This window comes from Bos indicus, chromosome 3 (assembly GCF_029378745.1).
Source record: "Bos indicus isolate NIAB-ARS_2022 breed Sahiwal x Tharparkar chromosome 3, NIAB-ARS_B.indTharparkar_mat_pri_1.0, whole genome shotgun sequence".
Classification (NCBI taxonomy): Eukaryota; Metazoa; Chordata; class Mammalia; order Artiodactyla; family Bovidae; genus Bos; species Bos indicus.
The window spans coordinates 23,842,409-23,868,942 of NC_091762.1; the positions used below are offsets into that span (position 1 = coordinate 23,842,409).

A 26,534-nucleotide genomic window follows, 5' to 3' on the forward strand; every position below is an offset into this window, starting at 1 on the left:
TTTAGAGGGAAATGTACAGATGTCTACAAACTACTTTGTTCGGTTCAGTTCAGACACTCAATCATGTCCGACTCTTTGTGACCACATGGACTGCAGCATCCAGTCTTCCCTGTTCATCACCAATTCCCAGAGCTTGTTCAAACTCATGTACATTGAGTCGGTGATGCCATCTAACCATCTCATCCTCTGTTGTCCCCTTCTCCTCCTGCCTTCAATCTTTCCTAGCATCAGGGTCTTTTCCAATGAGTCAGTTCTTCACATCAGATGGCCAAAGTATTAGAGTTTCAGCTTCAGCATCAGTCCTTCCAATGAATATTCAGGATTGATTTCCTTTAGGATTGACTGGTTGGCTCTCCTTGCAGTCCAAGGGACTCCTGAGAGTCTTCTCCAACACCACAGTTTGAAAGCATCAATTCTTTAGCACTCAGCTTTCTTTATGGTCCAACTCTCACATCCATACATGACTACTAGAAAAACCTTAGATTGGACTATACAAACGTTTGTCAGCAAAATAATGTGAAATACATCCAAAAAGACCTATGAATTGATAGGTAAATTGGGATATGTATAAATGTATAGCCATATGATAAATCAAGGATTTTTTTTGGTTAGTTTTTTGTTGTTGTTTAGTGTCTAAGTCACGTCCAACTCTTTGTGACCTTACAGACTATAGCACACCAGGCTGCTCTGTCTATGGGATTTCCCAGACAAGAATACTGGAATGGGTTGGCATTTCCTTCCTCAGCGATTCTTCCCAGCCAGGGATCGAACCTGTGTCTCCTGCATTGCAGGAGGACTTTGTTTTTTTTTTTTTTTTAGCACTGAGCCACTAGTAAAATGCTAATGATAGAATCTAAGTGATTAGCATGCTGGTAGAAGTATATCACCTTTGTAAAAGTCTTTCACTTTGTTTTATGTTTGAAATATTTTGTGATAGTGAGGTATTTCAATTGCTTGGAGATCCCTCAATGAGGGAAACTGCCATCCACATCATGCCAGCCACACTATGGACTGACTGTTCATTAGATAATTCTCACCCAGAATACATTTTGTAAGGTGTTCATTTAAAAAAAACATCTGGTATTTGTTAAGTTCTTACCATGTACCAAGCACTGCACAATACTCTTTGCATTCATTATCTCATTTAATGTTCAAAGCTTTCTTATGGTAGATATACAATTCATATCTTATTTTTTAAATAAAAAACAGTATTCTTGAGACTAAATACCTACCCAAAGACTCTCAGCTGATAAAAAAGCAGAACTCGATGAGGTCCTGAATCTCCCATGCCAAAGCTGTGCACAGAAAACTATGTTCCCTTCTTCCCTGCAGAAGAAAAGTTTGAAGCTAGCAGAGGTGGGTTCATGAGGTTTAAGGAAAGAAGCTATTTGTATAACATAAAAGTGCAAGGTGAAGCAACAAGTGCTGACATAGAAGCTGCAACAAGTTCTCCAGAAGTTATCTAACAAAAGATAATTAATAAAGGTGGCTACACTAAGCAACAGGTTTTCAATTAAGATGAAATGACCTTGTATTGGAAGAAGATGCCACATAGGACTTTAATAGCTACAGAGGAGAAGTCAATGCCTGTCTCCAAAGCTTCAAAGGATAAGTTCACTCTTGTTAGGGGCTAATGAAGCTGATGACTTTAAGTTGAAGCTAATATTCATTTATCATTCAAAAAATCCTATGGCCCTTAGGAATTATATTAAGTTGTGTTTTCATTGTCATTTGTTTCTAGAAATTTTTTTATTTCCCTTTGGACTTCTTAAGTAACCTGTTGGTTATTTAGGAACGTGTTGTTTAATCTCCACGTGTTTGTGTTTCTTACACTTTTTTTCTTGTAATTGATATCTAGTCTCATAGTGTTGTGGTCAGAGAAGATGTCTGATATGATTTCAATTTTCTTAAATTTACTGAGGTTTGATTTGTGACCCAAGATGTGGTCTCTCCTGGAGAATGTTCCATGTGAACTTGAGAAAAAGGTGTATTCCTCTGCATTTGATGGAATGTCCTGAAGACATCAATGAGATCCATCTCATCTAATGTATCATTTAAGACTTGTGTTTCTTTATTAATTTTCTGTTTTGATGATCTGTCCATTGATGTGAGTGGGGTGTTACTGTAAATTTCTCCTTTTATGTCTGTTAGTGTTTGTCTGGGAGAAGGCAATGGCACCCCACTCCAGTACTTTTGCCTAGAAAATCCCATGGACGGAGGAGCCTGGAAGGCTGCAGTCCATGGGGTCGCTAAGAGTCGGACATGACTGAGTGACTTCACTTTCACTTTTCACTTTCATGCCTTGGAGAAGGAAATGGCAACCCACTCCAATGTTCTTGCCTGGAGAATCCCAGGGACGGGGAAGCCTGGTGGGCTGCATCTATGGGGTCGCACAGAGTCGGACACGACTGAAGCAACTTAGCAGCAGTAGCAGCAGTGTTTGTCTGATGTATTGAGGTGCTCCTATGTTGGGTGCATAGATATTTACAATTTTTATATCTTCCTCTTGGATTGATCCCTTGATCATTATGTAGTATCCTTCCTTATCATTTGTAATCTTTATTTTAAGGTCTATTTTGTCTAATATGAGGATTGCTACTCCGGCTTTATTTTGCTTCCCATTTGTATGGAATATATCTTTCCATCCTCTTACTTTCAGTCTATATGTGTCTTTGGTCTGAAATGGGCTTCTGGTAGACAGCATATATATGGGTCTTCTCATTGTATCCATTCAGCCAATCTGTGTCTTTTGGTTGGAGCATTTAATCCATTTACATTTAAAGTAATTATTGATATATATGTTCCTATTGCCATTTTCTTAATTGTTTGGGGTTGATTTTGTAGATCTTTTTTCTTTTCTTCTATTTCTTGACTATATAGGTCCATTTAACATTTGTTGTAAAGCTGATTTGGTGGTACTGAATTCTCTTAACTTTTGCTTGTCTGAAAAACTTTTGATTTCTCCATCAATTTTGAATGAGATACTTGCTGGGTACAGTAATCTTGGTTGTAGATTTTTCCCTTTCAATACTTTAAATATATCCTGCCATTCCCTTCTGGCCTGCAGAGTTTCTGCTGAAAGATCAGCTGTTAAGCATATGGAGTTTCCCTTGTATGTTACTTGTTGCTTCTCCCTTGCTGCTTTTAGTATTTTTTCTTTGTGTTTAGTCTTTGTTAGTTTGATAGCATGTGTCTTGGCTTGTTTCTCCTTGGGTTTATCCTATATGGTACTCTTTGTACCTCTTGGATTTGATTGACTATTTCTTTTTCAATGTTGGGGAAATTTTCAACTATAATCTCTTCAAAAATTTTATCATACCCTTTCTTTTTCTCTTCTTCTTCTGGGACCTCTATAATTCAAATGTTGGTGCACTTGACATTGTCCCAGAGGTCTCTGAGACTATCCTCAGTTCTTTACATTCTTTTTACTTTATTCTGCTCTTCAGAAGTTATTTCCACCATTTTATCTTCCAGCTCACTGATTTGTTCTTCTCTGCTTCAGATATTCTGCTATTAATTCCTTCTAGAGTATTTTTAATTTCAGTAATTGTATTGTTTGTCTCTGCATGTTTATTCTTTAATTCTTCTGGGTCTTTGTTTTGAGTGGAGTATATCTCTCCACAGAGGATTCTTGCGTTTCCTCCATTTTGTTTTCAACATTTTTTATCATCTTTAATGTCATTATTCTGAATTCTTTTTCAGGTAGTTTGCCTATTTCCTCTTCATTTTTTTGGACTTCTGTATTTCTAGTTTGTTCCTTCATATGTGTAGTATTTCTCTGCTTTTTCTTTTTTTTTTGTTGTTAACTTATTGTGTTTGAGGTCTCCTTTTCCCAGGCTTCAAGGTTGAATTCTTTCTTCCTTTTGGTTTCTGCCTTCTAAGGTTGGTCCAATGGTTTGTGTATGCTTCTTATAGGATGATATTTGTGCTGAGTTTTTGTTTGTTTGTTTGTTTTTCCTCTGATGAGCAAGGCTGAGTGAGGTAGTAATCCTGTCTGCTGATGACTGGGTTTGTATTTTTGTTTTGTTTGCTGTTTAGATGAGGCATCCTGCACAGGGAGCTATTGGTGATTGGGTGATGCCAGGTCTTATATTCCAGGGGTTTCCTTTGTGGAAACCTATCAAAGAACTCTTCCCATCAAAAAGTCCTCACTATTCAATACCTCCTATGTTATTTCTCTGGTAGGCTAGGGTCTTGGAGTCAGTGCTTCTACTCCAAAGGTTCAGGGCTTGATCTCTGGTCAGGAAAGAAGATTCCATCGAATTTTGCGTGGGTCTAGAGAAGGGAATGGCAAACCACTTCAGTATTCTTTCCTTGAGAACCCCATAAACAGTATGAAAAGGCAAAATGATAGGATACTGAAAGAGAAACTCCCCAGGTCAGTAGATGCCCAATATGCTACTGGAGATCAGTGGAAAAATAACTCCATAAAGAATGAAGGGATGGAGCCAAAGCAAAAAGAATACCCAGCTGTGGATGTGACTGGTGATAGAAGCAAGGCCCGATGCTATAAAGAGCAATATTGCATAGGAACCTGGAATGTCAGGTCCGTGAATCAAGGCAAATTGGAAGTGGTCAAACAAGAGACAGCAAGAGTGAATGTTGACATTCTAGGAATCAGGGAACTAAAATGGACTGGAATGGGTGAATTTAACTCAGATGACCATTATATATACTACTGCGGACAGGAATGCCTCCAAAGAAATGGAGTGGCCATCATGGTCAACAAAAGAGTCTGATATGCAGTATTTGGATGCAACCTCAAAAATGACAGAATGGTCTCTGTTCATTTCCAAGGCAAACCATTCATATCACAGTAATCGAAGTCTATGCCCCAACCAGTAACATTGAAGAAGCTGAGGTTGAATGGTTCTATGGAGACCTACAAGACCTTTTAGAACTAACACCCAAAAAAGATGTCCTTTTCAATATAGGGGACTGGAATGCAAAAGTAGGAAGTCAAGAAACACCTGAAGTAACAGGCAAATTTGGCCTTGGAATACGGAATGAAGCAGGGCAAAGACTAATAGAGTTTTGACAAGAAAACGCACTGGTCATAGCAAACACCCTCTTCCAACAACACAAGAGAAGACTCTACACATGGACATCACCAGATGGTCAACACTGAAATCAGATGGATTATATTCTTTGCAGGCCAAAGATGGAGAAGCTCTATACAGTCAACAAACACAAGACTGGGAGCTGACTGTGGCTCAGACAATGAACTCCTTATTACCAAATTCAGACTGAAATTGAAGAAAGTAGGGAAAACCACTAGACCATTCAGGTATGACCTAAATCAAATCCCTTATGATTATACAGTGGAAGTGAGGAATAGATTTAAGGGCCTAGATCTGATAGATAGAGTACCTGATGAACTATGGAATGAGGTTCGTGACATTGTACAAGAGACAGGGATCAAGACCATCCCCATGGAAAAGAAATGCAAAAAAGCAAAATGGCTATCTGGGGAGGCCTTACGAATAGCTGTGAAAAGAAGAGAAGGGAAAAGCAAAGAAGAAAAGGAAAGATATAAGCATCTGAATGCAGAGTTCCAAAGAATAGCAAGAAGAGATAAGAAAGCCTTCCTCAGCGATCAATGCAAAGAAATAGAGGAAAAAAACAGAATGGGAAAGACTAGGGATCTCTTCAAGAAAATTAGAGATACCAAGGGAACATTTCATGCAAAGATGGGCTTGATAAAGGACAGAAATTGTATGGACCTAACAGAAGCAGAAGATATTAAGAAGAGGCGGCAAGAATACACAGAAGAACTGTACAAAAAAGATCTTCATGACCCAGATAATTACGATGATGTGATCACTGACCTAGAGCCAGACATCCTGGAATGTGAAGTCAAGTGGGCCTTAGAAAGCATCACTATGAACAAAGCTAGAGGAGGTGATGGCATTCCAGTTGAGCTATTTCAAATCCTGAAAGATGATGCTGTGAAAGTGATGCACTCAATATGCCAGCAAATTTGGAAAACTCAGCAGTGGCCACAGGACTGGAAAAGGTCAGTTTTCATTCCAATCCCAAAGAAAGGCAATGCCAAAGAATGCTCAAACTTCCTCACAATTGCACTCATCTCACATGCTAGTAAGGTAATGCTCAAAATTCTCCAAGCCAGGCTTCAGCAATACGTGAACTGTGAACTTCCAGATGTTCAAGCTGGTTTTAGAAAAGGCAGAGGAACCAGAGATCAAATTGCCAACATCTGCTGGATCGTGGGAAAAGCAAGAGAGTTCCATAAAAAGATCTATTTCTGCTTTATTGACTATGCCAAAGCCTTTGACTGTGTGGATCACAATAAACTGTGGAAAATTCTGAAAGAGATGGGAATACCAGACCATCTGACCTGCCTCTTGACAAACCTGTATGCAGGTCAGGAAGCAACAGTTAGAACTGGACATGGAACTACATACTGGTTCCAAATAGGAAAAGGAGTATGTCAAGGCTGTATATTGTCACCCTGCTTATTTAACTTCTATGCAGAGTACATCATGAGAAACACTGGACTGGAAGAAGCACAAGCTGGAATCAAGATTGCCAGGAGAAATATCAATAACCTCAGATATGCAAATGACACCACCCTTATGGCAGAAAGTGAAGAGGAACTCAAAAGCCTCTTGATGAAAGTGAAAGAGGAGAGTGAAAAAGTTGGCTTAAAGCTCAACATTCAGAAAACGAAGATCATGGCATCTGGTCCCATCACTTCATGGGAAATAGATGGGGAAACAGTGGAAACAGTGTCAGACTTTGTTTTTTGGGGCTCCAAAATCACTACAGATGGTGACTGCAGCCATGAAATTAAAAGACGCTTACTCCTTGGAAGGAAACTTATGACCAACCTGGATAGCATATTCAAAAGCAGAGACATTACTTTGCCAACAAAGGTCCGTCTAGTCAAGGCTATGGTTTTTACTGTGGTCATGTATGGATGTGAGAGTTGGACTGTGAAGAAGGCTGAGCACCAAAGAATTGATGCTTTTGAACTGTGGTGTTGGAGAAGACTCTTGAGAGTCCCTTGGACTGCAAGGAGATCCAACCAGTCCATTCTGAAGGAGATCAGCCCTGGGATTTCTTTGGAAGGAATGATGCTAAAGCTGAAACTCCAGTACTTTGGCCACCTCATGCGAAGAGTTGACTCATTGGAAAAAACTTTGATGCTGGGAGGGATTGGGGTCAGGAGGAGAAGGGGACAACAGAGGATGAGATGGCTGGATGGCATCACTGAGTTGATGGACATGAGTCTGAGTGAACTCCGGGAGTTGGTGATGGACAGGGAGGCCTGGCGTGCTGCGATTCATGGGGTCGAAAAGAGTTGGACATGACTGAGTGACTGAACTGAACTGATATATTCTTTTCTTCTGGTCAGGCACTCCTGTCTGCTCTCATCTTTTGTTTTGCAAGCACTTCTGTGTCTGAAGGTGTATTCCTGATGTATCCATGGAGAGAGATATACTCCACTCAAAACCTAAGGGATTCAGCAAAAGCAGTCCTAAGAGGGAAGTTTATAGCAATATAATCCTACCTCAAGAAACATGAAAAACATCAAATAGACAGCTAACTTTACACCTAAAACAATTGGAAAAAGTAGAATAAAAAAAAAATCAAAATTAGTAGAAGGCAAGAAATCATAAAGATCCAAGCAGAAATAAATGAAAAAGAAATGAAAGAAACAATAGTAAAGATTAATAAAACTAAAAGCTGGTTCTTTGAGAAGATAATCAAAATTGACAAACCTTTAGCCAGACTCATCAAGAAAAAAAGAGAAGAATCAAATCAACAAAATTAGAAATGAGAAAGGAGAGGTTACAACAGACAATGCAGAAATACAAAGGATTATAAGAGCCCATTATGAACAACTATATGGCAATAAAATGGATAACCTGGAAGAAATGGACAGATTCTTAGAAAAGTTTAATCTTCCAAGACTGAACTAGGAAGAAATAGAAATTATGAACAACCCAATTACAAGCACTGAAATTGAAGCTGTGATCAAAAATCTCCCCAAAAACAAAAGCCCAGGACCAGATGGCTTCACAGGATAATTCTATCAAGCATTTAGAGAAGAGCTACTGTCTATCCTTCTAAAACTCTTTCCAAAAATTGCAGAGGAAGGAACACTTCAAAACTCATTCTACAAGGCCACAATCACCGTGATACCAAAACCAGACAAAGGCAATGCAAAAAAAGAAAACTACAGGCCAGTATCACTGATGAACATAGATGCAAAAATCCTCAACAAAATTTTAGCAAACAGAATTCAGCAACACATCAAAAAGCTCACACACCATGATCAAGTTGGATTTATTCCAGGACTGCAAGGATTCTTCAATCAGTGTGATATACCACATTAATGAATTGAAAGATAAAAGCCATATGATGATCTCAATAGATGCAGAAAAAGCCTTTGACCAAATTCAGCACCTATTTATAATTAAAACTCTTCAAAAAATGGGCATAGAAGGAACCTACCTCAACATTGTAAAAGCCATATATGATAAGCCTGCTAAGTCACTTTAGTCATGTCCGACTCTGTGCGACCCCATAGATGGCAGCCCACCATGCTTCCCTGTCCCTGGGATTCTCCAGGCAAGAACATTGGAGTGGGTTGCCATTTCCTTCTCCAATGCATGAAAGTGAAAAATGAAAGTGAAGTAGCTCAGTTGTGTCTGACTCTTAGTGACCCCATGGACTGCAGCCCACGAGGCTCCTCCATCCATGGGATTTTCCAGGCAAGAGTACTGGAGTGGGTTGCCATTGCCTTCTCCAATGATAAGCCTACAGCAAACATTATTCTCAATGGTGAAAAACTGAAAGCATTCCCCTTAACATCAGGAACAAGACAAGGGTGTCCATTTTCTATCATTATTATTATAATAATATTAAACTATTATTCAACATAGTTTCTAGAAGTCCTAGCTACAGCAATCATAGAATAAAAAGAAATAAAAGGAATCCGTATCAGAAAAGAAGAAATAAAGCCCTCACTGTTTGCAGATGACATGATACTGTACATAGAAAACGCTAAAGATAGTATCAGAAAATTACTAAAATCAGTGAATTTAGCAAAGTTGCAGGATACAAAATCAACACACAGAAATCACTTGCATTTCTATATACTAACAATGAAAAATCAGAAAGAGAAATTAAGGAATCAATCCCATTCACCATTGCAACAAGAAGAATTTAATATCTAGGAATACACTTACCTAAGGAGACAAAAGAACTGTACACAGAAAGTTAAAAGACACTAATGAAAGAAATCAAAGATGACATAAACCAATAGAGAGATATTCCATGTTCCTGGGTAAGAAGAATCAATATTGTGAAAATGACTATACTACCAAACACAATCTACAGATTCAATGCGATCCTTATCAAATTACCAATGGCATTTTTCACAGAACTAGAACAAAAAATTTCACAATTCATATGGAAACACAAAAGACCCCGAATAGCCAAGCAGTCTTGAAAAAGAAGAATGGAGCTGGAGGAATCAACCTTCTTGACTTCAGATTATACTACAAAGCTACAGTCATCAAGACAGTGTGGTACTGGCACAAAAACAGAAATATAGACCAATGGAACAAGATAGAAAGCTCAGAAATAAACCCATGCACTATGGGTACCTTATTTTTGATAAAGGAGGCAAGAATATACAATGGGGCAAAGACAGCCTCTTCAATAAATGGTGCTGGGAAAACTGAACAGCTACATGTAAAAGAATGAAATTAGAACACTTCCTAACACCATACACAAAGATAAACTCAAAATGGATTAAAGACCTAAATATAAGACCAAGAACTATAAAACTCTTAGAGGAAAATATAGGCAGAACACTCAATGACATAAATCAAAGCAAGATCCTCTATGACCCACCGCCTAGAGTAATGGAAATAAAAACAAAAGTAAACAAGTGGGACCTGATTAAACTTAAAAGCTTTTGCATGGCAAAGGAAACTATAAGCAAGGTGAAAAGGCAACCCTCGGAATGGGAGAAAATAATAGCAAATGAAACAAATGACACAGGATTAATTTCCAAAATATACAAGCGGCTCATATAGCTCAATGCCAGAAAAACAAACCACCCAATCAAAAAGTGGGAAAAAGACCTAAACAGACATTTCTCCAAAGACATACAGATGGCTAACAAACACATGAAAAGATGCTCAACATTGGTCATTATTAGAGAAATGCAAATCAAAACCACAATAAGATATCACCTCACACCAATAAAAATGGCCCTCATCAAAAACTCTACAAACAATAAATGCTGGAGAGGATGTAGAGAAAAGGGAACACTCTTGCACTGTTGGTGGGAATGTAAATTGATACAGCCACTATGGAAGATGGCATGGAGATTCCTTAAAAAACTAGGAATAAAACCACCATATGACCCAGCAATCCCATTCCTAGGCATATACCCTGAGGAAACCAGGGTTGAAAAAAAACACATGTATCCCGTTGTTCATTGCAGCACTACGTACAATAGCTAGAACCCGGAAACAACCTAGATATCCATCGACAGATGAATAGATTAAGAAGTTGTGGTATGTATACACAATGGAATATTACAGCCGTAAAACAGAATGCATTTGAGTTAGTTCTGATGAGGTGGATGAACCTAGAACCTGTTATACAGAGTGAAGTGAGTCAGAAAGAGAAAGGTAAATATCATATTCTAATGGACACATACAGAATCTAGAAAAATGGTACTGAATAATTTATTTACAGGGAAGCAATGGAGAAACAGATACAGAAAATAGACTTACGGACATGGGGAGAGGGGAGGAGAGGGTGAGATATATGGAAAGAGTACTATGGAAACTTACATTACCATATGTAAAATAGATAGCCAATGGGAATTTTCTGTATGGCTCAGGAAACTCAAACAGGGGCTCTGTATCAAGGTAGAGGAGTGGGATGGGGAGGGAGATGGGAGGGAGGTTCAAAAGGGAGGGGATATATGTATATCTATGGCTGGTTCATGTTGAGGTTTGAAAGAAAACAACAAAATTCTATAAAACAATTATTCTTCAATAAAAAGCTAAATTAAAAAAAGAATTATATTAAATCTACACTGCCTCTCCATTATAAATGAAACCTCAAAGCCTGGATGGCAGGTACAACAAGGTTTACCGAACATTTTAAGCACACTGTTGAAAACTATTGCTCAGAGAAAAAGATTCCTTTCAAAATATTACTGCTTATTGACAAAGCATCTGTTCACCCAAGAATATTGATGGCAATGTACAATGAAATAAATGATGTTTTCATGCCTACTAACACAAAATCCATTCTGTAGCCCATTGATCAAGAAGTGATTTTAACATTTAAGTCTTATTACTTAAGAAATACATTTTGTAAGCCTATAGCTGCCATCAATAGTGATTCCTCTGATGGATTTGGGCAGAGTAAATTGAAAGTCTTCTGAAAAGGATTAACAATTCTAGATGCCATTAAGAACATTTGTGATTCATTGGAAGAGGTCAAAGTATCAATATTAATGAAAGTTTGAAAGAAGTTGATTCCAATTTATGGATGAATTTGAGAGGTTCAAGACTTCAGTGAAGGAAGTAGCTGCATATGTGGTGGAAATAGCAGAAGAACTAGAACTAGAGACTGAAGATGTGACTGAATTGCTGTAATTTCATGATAAAATGGATGAGAAGTTGCTTCTTATGGATGAGCAAAGAAAGTAGTTTCTTGAGATAGAATCTACTCTTCAAGATGATGCTATGAAGCTTGCTGAAATGACAGCAAAGAATTCAGATGCAACATAAACTTAGTTGATAAAACATTGGCAGGGTTCAAGATGATTGATTCTGATTTTGAAAGAAGTTTTACTGTGGGTGAAGTACTATCAAGCACTCTCTGACATACATCACAGCAGGATCCTCTATGACCCACCTCCCAGAATATTGGAAATAAAAGCAAAAATAAATAAATGGGACCTAATTAAACTTAAAAGCCTCTGCACAACAAAGGAAACTATAAGCAAGGTGAAAAGACAGCCTTCAGAATGGGAGAAAATAATAGCAAATGAAGCAACTGACAAACAACTAATCTCAAAAATATACAAGCAACTCCTACAGCTCAACTCCAGAAAAATAAATGACCCAATCAAAAAATGGGCCAAAGAACTAAATAGACATTTCTCCAAAGAAGACATACAGATGGCTAACAAACACATGAAAAGATGCTCAGCATCACTCATTATCAGAGAAATGCAAATCAAAACCATTATGAGGTACCATGTCACGCCAGTCAGAATGGCTGCAATCCAAAAGTCTACAAGCAATAAATGCTGGAGAGGGTGTGGACAAAAGGGAACCCTCTTATACACTGTTGGTGGGAATGCAAACTAGTACAGCCACTATGGAGAACAGTGTGGAGATTCCTTAAAAAACTGGAAATAGAACTGCCTTATGATCCAGCAATCCCACTGCTGGGCATACACACTGAGGAAACCAGAATTGAGACACATGTACCCCAATAGTCATGGCAGCACTGTTTATAATAGCCAGGACATGGAAGCAACCTAGATGTCGATCAGCAGATGAATGGATAAGAAAGCTGTGGTACATATACACAATGGAGTATTACTCAGCCATTAAAAAGAATACATTTGAATCAGTTCTAATGAGGAGGATGAAACTGGAGCCTATTATACAGAGTGAAGTAAGCCAGAAAGAAAAATACCAATACAGTATATTAACGCATATATATGGAATTTAGAAAGATGGCAACAATAACCCTGTATACTACTACTACTAAGTCACTTCAGTCGTGTCCGACTCTGTGCGACCCCATAGACGGCAGCCCACCAGGCTCCCCCGTCCCTGGGATTCTCCAGGCAAGAACACTGGAGTGGGGTGCCATTGCCTTCTCCCTGTATATGAGACAGCAAAAGAGACACTGATGTATAGAACAGTCTTTTGGACTCTGTGGGAGAGGGAGAGGGTGGGATGATTTGGGAGAATGGCATTGAAATATGTATAATATCATATATGAAACGAGTTGCCAGTCCAGGTTCGATGCACGATACTGGATGCTTGGGGCTAGTGCACTGAGACGACCCAGAGGGATGGTATGGGGAGGGAGGAGGGAGGAGGGTTCAGGATGGGGAACACATGTATACCTGTGGCAGATTCATTTTGATATATGGCAAAACCAAGGCAATGGCACCCCACTCCAGTACTCTCGCCTGGAAAATCCCATGGATGGAGGAGCCTGGTGGGCTGCAGTCCATGGGGTCGCACAGAGTCGGACACGACCGAGCGACTTCACTTTGACTTTTCCTTTCATGCATTGGAGAAGGAAATGGCAACCCACTCCAGTGTTCTTGCCTGGAGAATCCCAGGGATGGGGGACCCTGGTGGGCTGCCATCTATGGGGTCGCACAGAGTCGGACACGACTGAAGCGACTTAGCAGCAGCAGCAAAACCAATACAATATTGTAAAGTTAAATAAAATAAAATAAAATACTATCAAGCAACACTGCATGCTACAGAGAAATGATTGATGAAAGACAGAGTCAATCAATGTGGCAAACGTCATTCTTTCTTATTTTAGGAAATTACTCCAGAAGCCCCAGTCTTCAGCAACCATTATCCAGATCAGTCTACTGTCCTCAATATTGAGGCAAGACCCTCCACCTGCAAAAAGATTATCACTCTCTGAATGTCCAGATGCTGTTTAGCGTTTTATAGCAATAAAGTATTTTTACCTAGGTTTGTACATTGTTCTCTAGACATAATATTATTGTACACTTAATAGACTGCAGTGTAGTGTAAATACAGCTTTTACATACACTGCAAAACAAAAAAATTCATGTGACTTACTTTATTGTGATATTTGCTTTTATTGTGGTGGACTGGAACCAAACCCACAACATCTCCAAGGTATGCCTATATATGTTTTATGCTTCCACCCTACTAATAAAAATCCTAAGGGTCTTAATTATCGTCCCCATTTTCTTATCAAGGTAATGTCTATTTTTAATATTGTTCATTTGCTCTGGTTACAGGGAGCAGGGGCTACTCTCTAGTGGTGTGCAGGCTTCTCGCTGTGGTGGCTTCCCTTATTGTGGGGCTCAGGCTCTCTGGTGTGCAGGCTTCAGTAGCTGCTGCACATGGGCTCAGCAGTTGTGGTTCCTGGGCTCTAGAGCAGACATTCAATAGTTGCGGCACACAGGCTTCATTGCTCTGCAGCATCCAGGATCTTCCAAGACCAGGGATCGAACCCATGTCTCCTGCGTTGGCAGGCAGATTCATCACCATTGACCACCAGGGAAGCCCCAAGTTTGTATGTTTGAAGACGACTCCCCCTCCTCAAAAATGAATTATTTTTTCACTCAGCCACAACCAACTCTTTGCGACCCCATGAACTGTAGCCTGCCAGGCTCTTCTGTCCATGGAGTTCTCCAGGCATGAATACTGGGATGGGTTGCCATCTCCTTTCCCAGGGGATCTTCCCAACCCAGGGGTGAAAACCTGGGTCTTCTGCATTGCAGGTGGACTCTATAATGTCTGAGCCACCTCGGGGTGCCTGCTATTATTATAATCTTTTCACATCTCTATGTATGCATACATTATTCAGAAAATATAGAAAATGGAAATTAATGTATATTGTGTATCTTTTATGTGCCAAGAATCTTGGAGACTTTAATATACTGAGTTTGGTCCAGCAAACACATTTTGAACACCACCCAAGTGCCAGACACACAGATAGAGATCAAGTCACATTCTTGTTCTTGAGAGTGGCATCCGTGCCCACAGATAAATAATTTCCATACAATAAGGGAAATCTTATTACAAAAGATGGGCTGATTTAGGGTAGGGTTCACAGAGGAAATAAAGCCTGGATTGAGCACACTGAAGGATGAAGAAGAGAGCTAAGGATGTATCGACTTTTCAGTTTACAATTCGGTGGCATAACGTCCATCATGTTTCTTGGGCAAATCAACTGATGCTTTGTAGCTGGCAAAGCTTGTCACAAGTATAGGCAACATTTTGCCCAGGAAATGTGGAGAAGAGGAGACTGCACTATACCACCTGTCCACTACAGCGGGGGCTGAGTGGGTGGCCATAAACTCTATGCCGTCAAGACTGGAGTTTCTCCAGACTGGCTGTAAAAGTTAATGAACATCTCCTCGGTGACTCATTTCCTGTCTCCTACTGATACCATTTGTTTCAACATGATGGGATATTACAGGGCTTTCTTGCAGCAGTACTCAGGGTCAACATCTCTGTCAAATATAATAGGACAAAGTCCAAGGTTGTAAAAATTTGCTCCTTAGGGGGAAAGGAGGAATTCTGATAGTTTCTTAAAATAATGAGTGGTTTATGCTGTTTTCTTAGGAGGTAGGATTGAAAAGCATTTCAAGACTCACCTTCTTATTATGTGTTAGTCCCTTCAGATTTTCCCAAATTCCTCTATCAGACTTGACTTTTCACATTCTCCTAAAGGACCTTAAAAAAAATCATCTCTTTCTCTGATCTCTGATCATTCCATTAGGTGTTCCCCACTCCACTGCCCCTGCCTGACTGAGGTTCTTTTTTCATACCAGTCTATAGTACTGAAATGTTTAGCTGTCAAAAAGTAATTGACCTTTTCCAAAAAAATCTTCCACCAATAGTAAAGTATGAAACTGCTCATTAGTTAAAATGGGTATTAAGTGAGTTGCTGTCACACTAAAGCTGAAGACAATTTCTGCTTGACCTCAAATGATGAAGAAGCGAAAAGCTTTACTATCGAACTCAAAACAGAGTTCACTGGTCATTTGAAGAAGAAGGCAAAGGGATCACTGCCATTCACGTTTCAAACAGGGAAACTGGAGTCAAAAAACATCCTATAGATATGATGAAGAATTCTTACTAAAGTGAAACCTAAGTGTCAGCTTGGCAATCTAATTAAATTTGACTCATTGGAAAAGACCCTGCTGCTGGGAAAGATTGAGGTCAGGAGAAGGGGGCAACAGAGAATGAGATGGTTGGATGGCATCACAACCCAATGGACATGAATTTGAGCAAATTCTGGGAGATAGCGAAGGGCAGGGAAGCTGGCGTGCTGTAGTCCGTGGGTTTGCAAAGAGCTGGATATGACTTAGTGATTGAATAACACCAATAGCTTTCCTCCAAAATTTCTCACAATTCCTTCACATTCATCAGGACTTACTTCTATGAAGTTGCTCTCTGTTTCTAAGCTTCCTCAAAAATAAGAGCAAATTCTTTTCTGCTTCATATCAACCTCCTTCGATAAGAAATCCACCCCCATCTTCTTGGTCTTTCCTGTCCGGTGTAGTAGCCACTAACCAAATGTTTAAATTTAATTGACAAAAATTAAATAAAATTAAAAATTCAACTCCTCATTCTCACTAGCCTTATTTCAAGTCCTGTATGGCTGTATGTGGGTAGTGGCTAAAGCATTGACAGCCCAGATTAGGACATATCCATTATCATAGAAAAATCCTATTGGGCATTTGTACCAGTGTGTCATGACTCGATGAGAATTTACTGGATATTATATTTGTGGCTATATGTCAAGAGGTCATATTTCTACTTTCCATCAGAAAATTTGTTTTGATGTAAGTGTTTTGAACCACCCTCCTGTTTTCGGAAATGTATCATCTATCTGGGACTTCCCGGTGGCTCAGCAGTAAAGAATCTGCTAGCAGTGCTGGAGCCACAGGAGGCTCGAGTTCAGTCTCTGGGTCAGGAAGATCCCCTGGAGGAGGGCATGGCAACCCACTCCAGTATTCTTGCCTGGAGAATCTCCATGGACAGAGAAACCTGGTGAGTTACAGTCCGTAGGGTCCCAAAGTGTCAAACACAACTGAGGCAACTGAGCACACACACACTCACCATCCCTCTGGGCTTTCCAGGTGGCGCTAGTGGTAAAGAACCCACCTGCCAATGTAGGAGACAAAAGAAACGCAATTTCTGTCCAACTGCTTAAAGGGAAAGGGGCTTATGTTTAACTAGTAATGTAAAAACTAAAATTCATCTGGTAATATCCTACCACATACCATTAGGAAACTGAGGCTCAAAGAGGTTCAGGAGTATGCCTAATGTTACACTGTGAGTAGGAAACAGAATTAGGATTTGAACCAAGATTCTTCAGAAACCAAGCCTTGTGCTCTTCCCCACCAGGGCATCATCAGAGTGGCAGAGGTCCTCTAAGGTACACTTTGTAACCACAGAACCATTAGTTTTTCCTGTCTTACCATGAATTTATACACAGGCTGGAAAAAAAAATCCAATAACAAAGGCTGAGTAGCCTCATAAAAAAATACTGAACTGGAAGTAAGAAAGCCTGGTTTCTGATATCAGCTTCAGTCCAGCTAGCTGTGAATTGAGCCAGGCAGAGTACTCCTCTGGGCCTCAGGTTCCTCATCAGTAGAGTAAAAGAGTAAGAGTTGATAAGCACCATTATTCTCTCCAGCCTTAAAGTTATAGTCTGTCGAGGCTGTAGTCTAATTAAGGTTGAATATTCTCTGAAACCTACAGCATAGTTTAATCCTTTGCTATCTATTAGAGGAGAGGAGAGCTTGTGACCCTTTCCAAATAGGCTTAAAAAAAAAAAAAAAAAAAAAAAGCCTATGATTCAACAAACAGCTAAACTGGGAGTCAGAAGGCTTAGAATCAATGTTCAACTCTACCACTGACTGTGACTTTGAACCTGGATTCAGGTTCAAAGGAACCTGGAACCAGGCTTCCTAATCTCTCCTTACATCAAGTTTCCGGGGTGTGAAATAGAGTAATGTCCTACATCACTCCCAGAGATTCCGTTAGGATCTCGCTTGATGACTTAAGTGAAACACTTTATTGTAAAACATTTTACCACTGCAAGTTATTCTGACATGGCTGCTCTGTGTTAGAACAAAATTTCAGTGACTTGTTCCTCAGGAACAAGGAGGAGCTCCAGGAGGTATTGGGGGAACCAGGGACATGCTGAGGGTGATTTGTACTTTAGAGTAAAGTGCTCCTTAAGCAGAGCACAGGGTACATAACCTATGTCCAGCCCTGATGACAAATCCTTCCAGCAATGATAGAAACATCATGATTCCCCAGAGTGGAAGCAAGCCATCTTTATAGAAAAAAGGAAAACTAAAAGAAATCAACAATACAGAGACAAAAAGAGAGATAAGAAAAGAAACATAAAGGGAAAGGAAGATGGGCTTATAATAGGTATCAATGGAAATAATTGATAAACAATCTATAATAAGAGGTGAAAGAGTTTTATTTGGGCCACAATGAGGGCTATAGCCCAGGAGACAGATTCAGGAAGCACTTGAACTGTCTTCTGTTAGATCACAAATGGGGGGAGGTTTATAAAGGCAAAAATTGCAAAATTACGTAAGTTGTTTGTCAAGAATTATAATAGGAGCTCGCAAGACGTAAGGGTGTTAAGCCAAGATTGTTTGGGGCACTAAATAGTTGAACGGTTACAAGGGGAGATCTTGAGGTCACGAGGTTGCAGTGGCAGCTGCCAGCAGATATTATTTTGAAAGAAACTGGTGGTGTCCTTGATTCTGCTACAGTTCAGAAAATCCAAGTTCTTAGGGATACAGGAACATGTCTGAAACCACATTCACAATGGCACCCCCAGCTCCATTTTGGATGCCTGAACCACAGTTTTTCCATTTTAATTATTAAACGCATTCTTTCCTTTAATGGTTAAGTCAGATGTACATTTGCAGGTTTAATAGGCCACAAACAGCCTGGGTTTTTTTAAGTTTCAGAAAAAAATTTATTAGAGTATAGTTGATTTACAATGTTATGTTAGCTTCAGTTGTAACAGCAAAGTGAATTACTTATACATATCCATATGCCCGCCCTGGGTTGCAAAGATCCGCCAGAGAAGAGAATGACAACCCACTCCAGTATTCCTGCCTAGAGAATTCCAAGGACAGAGGAGCCTGGCAGGCTACAGTCCACGGGGTCACAAAGAGTCAGATACAACTGAGCCACTAACACTTTCACTTTTTCACTCTTTCTTGGATTCTATTCCCATATAGGTCATGACAGAGTATTGAATAGAGTTCCCTGTGTTATACGGTAAGACCTTATTAGTTTATTTCACATATAATAGTGTGTGTGTGTCGATCCCAGTCTCGCATTAATCCCTCCCCTGCTTATCCCCTGGTAACTGTGTTTGTTTTCTACATCCTTAGCTCTATTTCCACAAATAAGCTATTCTAGTTAGCGTAAATTTCAAGTTAAATTATATATAAGCCAAAATTACTTTCCTATCCTTCAATAGTGTAATTTTCTTTCATCACAAATTACAGGATATTGCTAAAATGGATTGTAGAGAAAAGACTCTATTTGCAATTAGGGAGAGGTTCTCTTAAATACTTAAAATACAACTTAGACATGTTCTCAATTCATATCTCATTCAGTTCACTTTGGCTGTAGATAAGACTTTTATGGATGGCTATTATTTGTAAACATTGCTGCTGTGTGATTAAAGCAAACGTCATATAATTCCTGAGGCAAGAAGATATAAGAACTTCAGAAACTTCCTGGGATCTCTAAGGACACTGAAGAAGGCAGGGGTCTTCAGAGCCTTGAATGCCAACCAGGTAATTAATCCTCCATGCCGTTGAGGGCATAGGGCTTTCTTTGAGTATCTGTTTTTCTTTGCCAGCTTTTAACTGGGCCAGAAAGAACAAGTTATAGTTCAAAACATGTTCATCATGCTTGTGTTGCTGTTTTTTTCATTTAAATTACTTATTTCTTTCCTTGTCTTATAAAGAGCATTGGCTTTGGTCTCAAACAGTGTTGAGTTAAATCCTGGCTCAGCAATCTAGAAGCTGTGAAACTGTAGGATAGATACTTGATCTCCATAAACTTTAGGGTCTTCATGTGCAAAATAAGCTAATGATATCTGGAATGCAGCCCAGTTATGGGGATTAAATTGGATGACACGGGAGCATTCAATGAATGTCAATTTGTTAGGATTCAGTTATAGGTTACAGTGGTGCCCCTTCCTTATCCTGGCGGCACTCTCCCAAGTATGCTTTCTTCAGTCAGCTGGGGTCAGAAAATATTAAATGGTAAACTCCAAAAAAAAAGTCATAAATTATAAATTGTGCCACGCTCTGTTCTGAGCAGCCTGATGAAATCTAGCATGATCCTGCTTATTCCCACCCAGGAGGCAGGTCATCCCTTTGTCCAGCGTACTGCTTCCCTCCACCCCGACCCCCACCACCCCGATTAGCATAGGAAAAACAGCATATATAGGGTTCTGTAATATCTGTGGTTTCAGGGGGTCTTAGAATGTATTCCCTGCAGATAAGTGGGGAGGACTATATTTAAAAAGATGCTGAACCTCCCTTCCCCAGATTGTTGACCTGAGAGCGGAGCTTTTACCATTTGTGTCTTGAAGCAGGTACAGGACAGCCAAAATACCTCTATCACTTTTGGAATGGAGGCTCCTCAGCAGAATCAATTGCAGGTTAATACCATAATTAAAAGAGAGAGAGAGAGAGGTCATCACAGCCACACACTCTTCACTCTTTTGTTTCCCTCCTTATCAACGCTGTGTCAGAGTGTCCATATGGACCTAATCTTTAGATTTTCTGGGAAAGTTTCCATTTCAAACACTGTTTCACCATTTATTTCCCTTAAGCAATCTATTATTTGAGAGTTAGAACATGTATGCTGATTTGCGGATCATAAAGTATGCTCAAATTAAAATGCAATGAATTACTCATCTTAGTAATTTGGGGGAAAAACCTTTTTCCCAACCCCAGGCTTACACTAAAGTAGTTGCCTAATGGATAAAAAATAGAATAGAGGTAGATATTTTAATCTTATGTGGATGGCAATGGCCAGTTTTTCAAATATAAATTCCAAAAGTTATAAAGGATATGATAACTATGACAATTTTGAAATTTTCAGTAGGCAAAAAAAGTATATTGTAAACAAGAGAAAATACAAACTGGGAAATATTTTTGGTATGATATAAAAGACAACAAATATACAAAGAAAGCCCTCCAGATTCCTGAGGAAAAAGATAAAAAATCCAACAATAAGCTGTGCAAAGCTGTAAACCAAAAATTCATAAAATAAAATTTAAGAGCTAATCATTATATAAAAAGACATCCCACTTTATCAGTATTTTTAAAATGAAGTTTTTCTTTAATATACCAAAATTAGCAAGAAAAAAAAAATTGACAAATCAGGTGTTCATTAAGGCCTGAGGAAAGCACATTCCTGCCCACTAGTGTTAGAATGAACATACACTACAGCCTGTTCAGAGGGCATTTTTAAAATTCTTTTAAATTTATTTTTTAATTGGATTATAATTGCTTTACAATGTTGTCTTGGTTTCTGCTGTACAACAACCTGAATTAGCTATAAGTATACGTATATCCCCTCCTTCTTGAGCCTCCCTCCTACTCCTCGAGGTTCAGAGGGTATTTTAGCCAAGAATATCAATGTGACAATTTGTGTGTTCTGTGAAATTACAACCCTGTGTATGTGAATTCAGACTTACCAGGTGGTGCTAGCGGGAAAGAACCCACCTGCTAATGCAGGAGATGTAAGAGACAAGAGTTCGATTCCTGGGTCCAGCAGATTCCCCTGGAGGAGGGCATGGTAACCCACTCCGGTTTTCTTGCCTAGAGAATCCCATGGACAGAGGATCCTATGGACAGAGTAGCCTAGCAGGCTACGGTCCATAGGGTTGCAAAGAGTCAGACCCAACCGAAGCAACTTAGCAGGCTCTCACGTACGTGAATTTATACTAAAGACAGAAGCAAAACTTCATAAAAGTTATGAGAGTGGAAGAATGTTTATTACAATCAATCTGTTTCTGAGAGATAAAACCATGTTTCAGAATTATAAGACTCTATACAAAATTATGTAAACAACACATGCCTAGAAAAATGTTAATAAGCTCTTGACTCAATTGTTTCTCTGGAAGATTGCTTCGTATTCTCTAGTTTTTCAATGATCTTTTAATAATTTGTGTACTATTTAGTCACAGGAAAAATAAAATTATTTTTTTAAAAGTGTGATATCTCCTAAGTGTAAAGGGAAGAAAGTTAAAGTTAGGAAATCTTGTAGCTGTGTGACAATGAGAAAATGACTTTATACCTCAGGTTTTCTAAATTGTAAAGTGGAGATATTAGATAACATATTCAGTTTTAATTCTAACATTTAAAAACTCACGGTTGGGATTGACTTGATTGACTTAAACTACTGCTGCTGCTGCTGCTAAGTCGCTTCAGTCGTGTCCAACTCTGTGCGACCCCAGAGACGGCAGCCCACCAGGCTCCCCCGTCCCTGGGATTCTCCAGGCAAGAACACTGGAGTGGGTTGCCATTTCCTTCTCCAGTGTATGAAAGTGAAAAGTGAAAGTGAAGTCGCTCAGTCGTGTCCGACTCCTAGCAACCCCATGGACTGCAACCTACCAGGCTCCTCCGTCCATGGGATTTTCCAGGCAAGAGTACTGGAGTAGGGTGCCGTTGCCTTCTCCGGACTTAAACTATTAAAGCTCAAATACTGCCTCATCTGAGAGAAAGCTTGCTTTGGACGCCCTCTGCTGGTTGTGCTTAGAATAGCAAGGGCGGGCTCTTCAGAGTATACCAAATGCTTTCAGACTTGAAACCATTCAGCCCAGCAGAGTTAGATCTTTGGCATTGGCTTAGAGGCTGACATAAGATAAATTTTCCTAATCTTTATATTTAGCTTGAGATTCCTATTTATCTATTATTGAAGTATGTTGTTGTTCAGTCGCTCAGTCGTGTCCGACTCTTTGCCACCCCATGGACTGAAGCATAACAGGCTGCCCTGTCCATCTCCTGGAGCTTGCTCAAACTCATGTCAGTTGAGTCTGTGATGCCATCCAACGATCTCGTCCTCTGTCGTACCCTTCTCCTGTCTTCAGTCTTTCCCAGCAGCAGGGTATAATTAATTTATAGTGCTGTTAGTTTCTGGTGTACAACAAAGTGATTCAGTTATACATGTATACATATGTTCTTTTTAAAATTCTTTTATTACAGAAAAGTGGAGTTATTATTATTAGTAAAGTGTAGTTCCCTATGCTATACAGTAGATGCTTGTTGATTATCTATTTTAAAGATACTCTGTATATATCAATCCCAAACTCTCAATTTACCCTTTCCCCATAACTTTCCCTTTTGGTAACCATAAGTTTGTTTCCCAAGTCTGTGAATCTGTTCCTGTTTTGTAAGTTCTTTTGTTTCATATTTTAGATTCCATGTAAGTGATATCATATGGTATTTATCTTTCTCTTTCTGACTGACTTCACTTAGTATAATAATCTCTAGGTTCATCACACCTTCTTTATCATCTGTTGATGGACATTTAGGTTGCTTCCATATCTTGTCTGGGGGCTTCCCTGGTGGCTCAACTGGTAAAGCATCCACCTGCAATGCAGGAGACCTGAGTTCGATCCCTGGGTTTGGAAAATCTCCTGGAGAAGGGAAAGGCTACCCACTCCAGTATTCTGGCCTGGAGAATTCCATGAACAGTATAGTTCATGGGGTCACAAGGAGTCACTCAGACATGACTGAGTGACTTTCACTTTCTTCATGACTTGTCTATTGTAAACAGGGCTGAAATGAACATTGGGGTGCATGTATCTTTTCAAATTCCCTTTGTTGTATAATTTGGGTTTAGCCAGAGAAATATTTTTTCCTTCATTTATGATTTGGGCTTCTTAGGTGGCACAGAGGTAAAGAATCTGTCTGCCAATGCAGGCAATGCAGGAGACACATATTTGATCCCTGGATTAGGAACATCCCCTGGAGGAGGATACGGCAGTCCAGTTCATTATTCTTACCTGAAAAATCCCATTGGCAGTGGAGCCTGGCAGGCTACAGTCCATGGAATCACAAAGAATTGGGAATAGCTGAGCGACTGAGAAGCATGCATTTACTAATACGATTTGGCTTTTATAAATTCCTAGGTCCACTTCACTAGTATAAATGTGTTGAAATTTCAGATCTGGGTGAATCCAGGAATATCAAGGAAAAACTGACAAAGACTCTGAGATCTGTGCTTCCTGAAGCACTTCTGTCCCTGGGGGAAGAGGAAGATGGCTCTGAAAAGCATGTGGCTGGTTTTTCTGATGAGCTGTGTAATCAGCACTGAAGTCCTGGATGGTGAGTATCAGTCACTAAGCTGGAATTGAGCCCACAGTCAATGTTCTTTGTATGGTTGTAAGCCGTAGTGAAACCATCATCAATCAAATGTAGATTATAATAATTATTTTGCAAATTTATTATGAAGGGTGGAGGTAATGTATTTAAAGTACCTGTACCTGGCAGTCAAGTAATGATAACTATAATTAGAACTACCCAGTGTTTTGTGCATTATTTTCCTATTTAAACATATTGGGGGATTCTAGTTTGCAAAGAACATACAGACTAGTTGGAGAGATGGCTCCAACACACATATAGGCCCAGCATCAAGTATAAAGTCACATGTCAGGACTTCCCTTGTGGTCTAGTGGCTAAGACTCTGTGCTCCCAATGCAGGTGGCCAGGTTCAATCCCTGGTCAGGGAACTAAGATCCCACATGCTGCAACTAAGACCGGGCACAGACAAATAAATAAATTAAAAAAAAAAATTTATAAATAAAATACCAAAGTAACATATCTGTGAGATTGTAAGCAATACCCTAGAATCTACCAGTGGAGAAAGCAGGGGAAGAAAGCTGCATATATGAGCTAAGAATAAGCATCCTGGCTGCTTTGACAGTCTGCAGAGGCCCTGCTGGTGTCGTATGTGGTACAGGGGGTGAAGAAACTCGCCTGAGCAGCACTTCTATTGAGAAGAGGTCTCTTGAGAGGGCCCGGGGCTGTACAGGACCCAGCACTTCTCCCCGCGCGGATACCTAGGCCAGGGGAGAGAGTGACTGGAAGGAGATACAAAGAGAGGCAGGGTTCTTGGGGCCTCATGTTGGTACTTGTGGCTGAAGTCTACGGGTCCAGCTATCAGCTCTCTCAACCATCTACGGCCATTCAGGACCTGGGGAACTCAACCACTTTCTCTGGAACGTGCTAGCGTGTGAAAGACTGGGAGAGGCTACCCTCAAGCTCCCCCAGAGGGCCGCGTTCCATGGCCATTTCTAATCAACAGCCTGGGTAGCTAGGGCCTTGCTGCTCTGGTCCTGGCTTCCCTGGCGGGGCTTGAAGTGAGGGAGTTGGGATGGACATGTACACACTGCTCTACTGAAAATGGATTAGCAACAAGGACCTATTGTACTGCACAGAGAACTCTGAGCAATGTTATGCATCGGCCTAGATGAGAGGGGAGTCTGGGGAGAATGGATACACATATATACATATATATACACACACATATATATATATGGCTGAATTCCTTTACTGTTCACCTGAAACTCTCACAATATTGTTCATCGGCTATACTCCAATAGAAAACAAAAACAAAACAAAAAACATCCTAACTAGTTACTATTTTCAAAACATATTACATGGGTATAATGATAATGTGATTATTTTGATAGCTACAATTTATTAAGTAGTTACTATTTTTTGACAATTACTAGACACTCAATGCTAATCATTGTACATGCGTTATCCCACTTAATCCTCCCAACAACCCTATGATTCAGTGTATAAACAAGAAAACCAAAACTAAAAGAGTTTAAATAATGTTCCTAAGGCCACATTTCTAGTAAGTGGTGGAGCAAAAAGACTATTAGTAGTCCAGGTGGGATGTTACGAGCCAAAACCTCCTGCCACTGCATGTGTATGGATGAGGAGTCTAGGACCAGGAGTGGCGGAATCAGGGTTCTAGGGCTTCTGGGCACTGGCTCCTCTCCCAGATCCCTCCTCATTCCCCAAGAGTGTCTTCAGTAGGTTACTTCACCCCCGAAGAGGTTTTCTTATCTGTCCAGGGGGGATATATACATCCTTATTACTTAGGAAAGCTCTGGTAATTAAACAAGGCAATCTAAATGAATGTACTTGGCTCATAGGGGTTTTGTAATAAATAAATTGAGCCTAATGACTACAATGCTGCAAACTCGGTGGCTCAGACGGTAAAGAATCTGCCTGCAATACGGGAGACCCAGGTTCAATCCCTGGTTTGGGAAGATCGCTTGGAGAAAGGAATGGCAACCCACTGCAGCATTCTTGCCTGGAGAATTCCACGGACAGAGGAGCCTGGTGGGCTACAGTCCATGGGGTTGCAAAGGGTTGGACACGACTGAGGGACTGACCCTTTCATTTTCAATGACTATAATGACTGAGAGCTTCTGTTTAGAGTCAGACCATCTTGGGTGGTCAAATCCTGTCTCTGCCACTTATTTGCTGTAGGACTCCAGGACCTGACAACTCTCTGCCTTTGTTTTCTCCTCTGGAACTGAGGTTAGTGACAATCTACTTGCCAGGGTTATTGTGAGGGTGACTGGAATGCCTGGAACAGCTCCTGGGACATAGTAAATGCTCCATGAGGTGTGAGGTGGTGGGAGGCAGAGCGGCAGCCCCAGCAGAGCAGCGCAGTCTGCCCCTCCAGGAG

The 26,534-nt window shown here is 40.0% G+C and overlaps 1 protein-coding gene across 1 annotated transcript in view; it reads left to right on the forward strand.

Moving 5' to 3' along the window:
* Nucleotides 1-26,534, forward strand: part of REG4 (regenerating family member 4) — a 63,084-nt gene that overhangs the window by 19,395 nt on the left and 17,155 nt on the right. The window contains exons 2-4 of the mRNA XM_070785820.1: nt 19,031-19,070; nt 19,415-19,597; nt 23,992-24,151. Coding sequence (XP_070641921.1) covers nt 24,085-24,151 — 67 coding nt within the window. The 5' untranslated portion in view covers nt 19,031-19,070; nt 19,415-19,597; nt 23,992-24,084. The remainder of the gene's footprint in view (nt 1-19,030; nt 19,071-19,414; nt 19,598-23,991; nt 24,152-26,534) is intronic.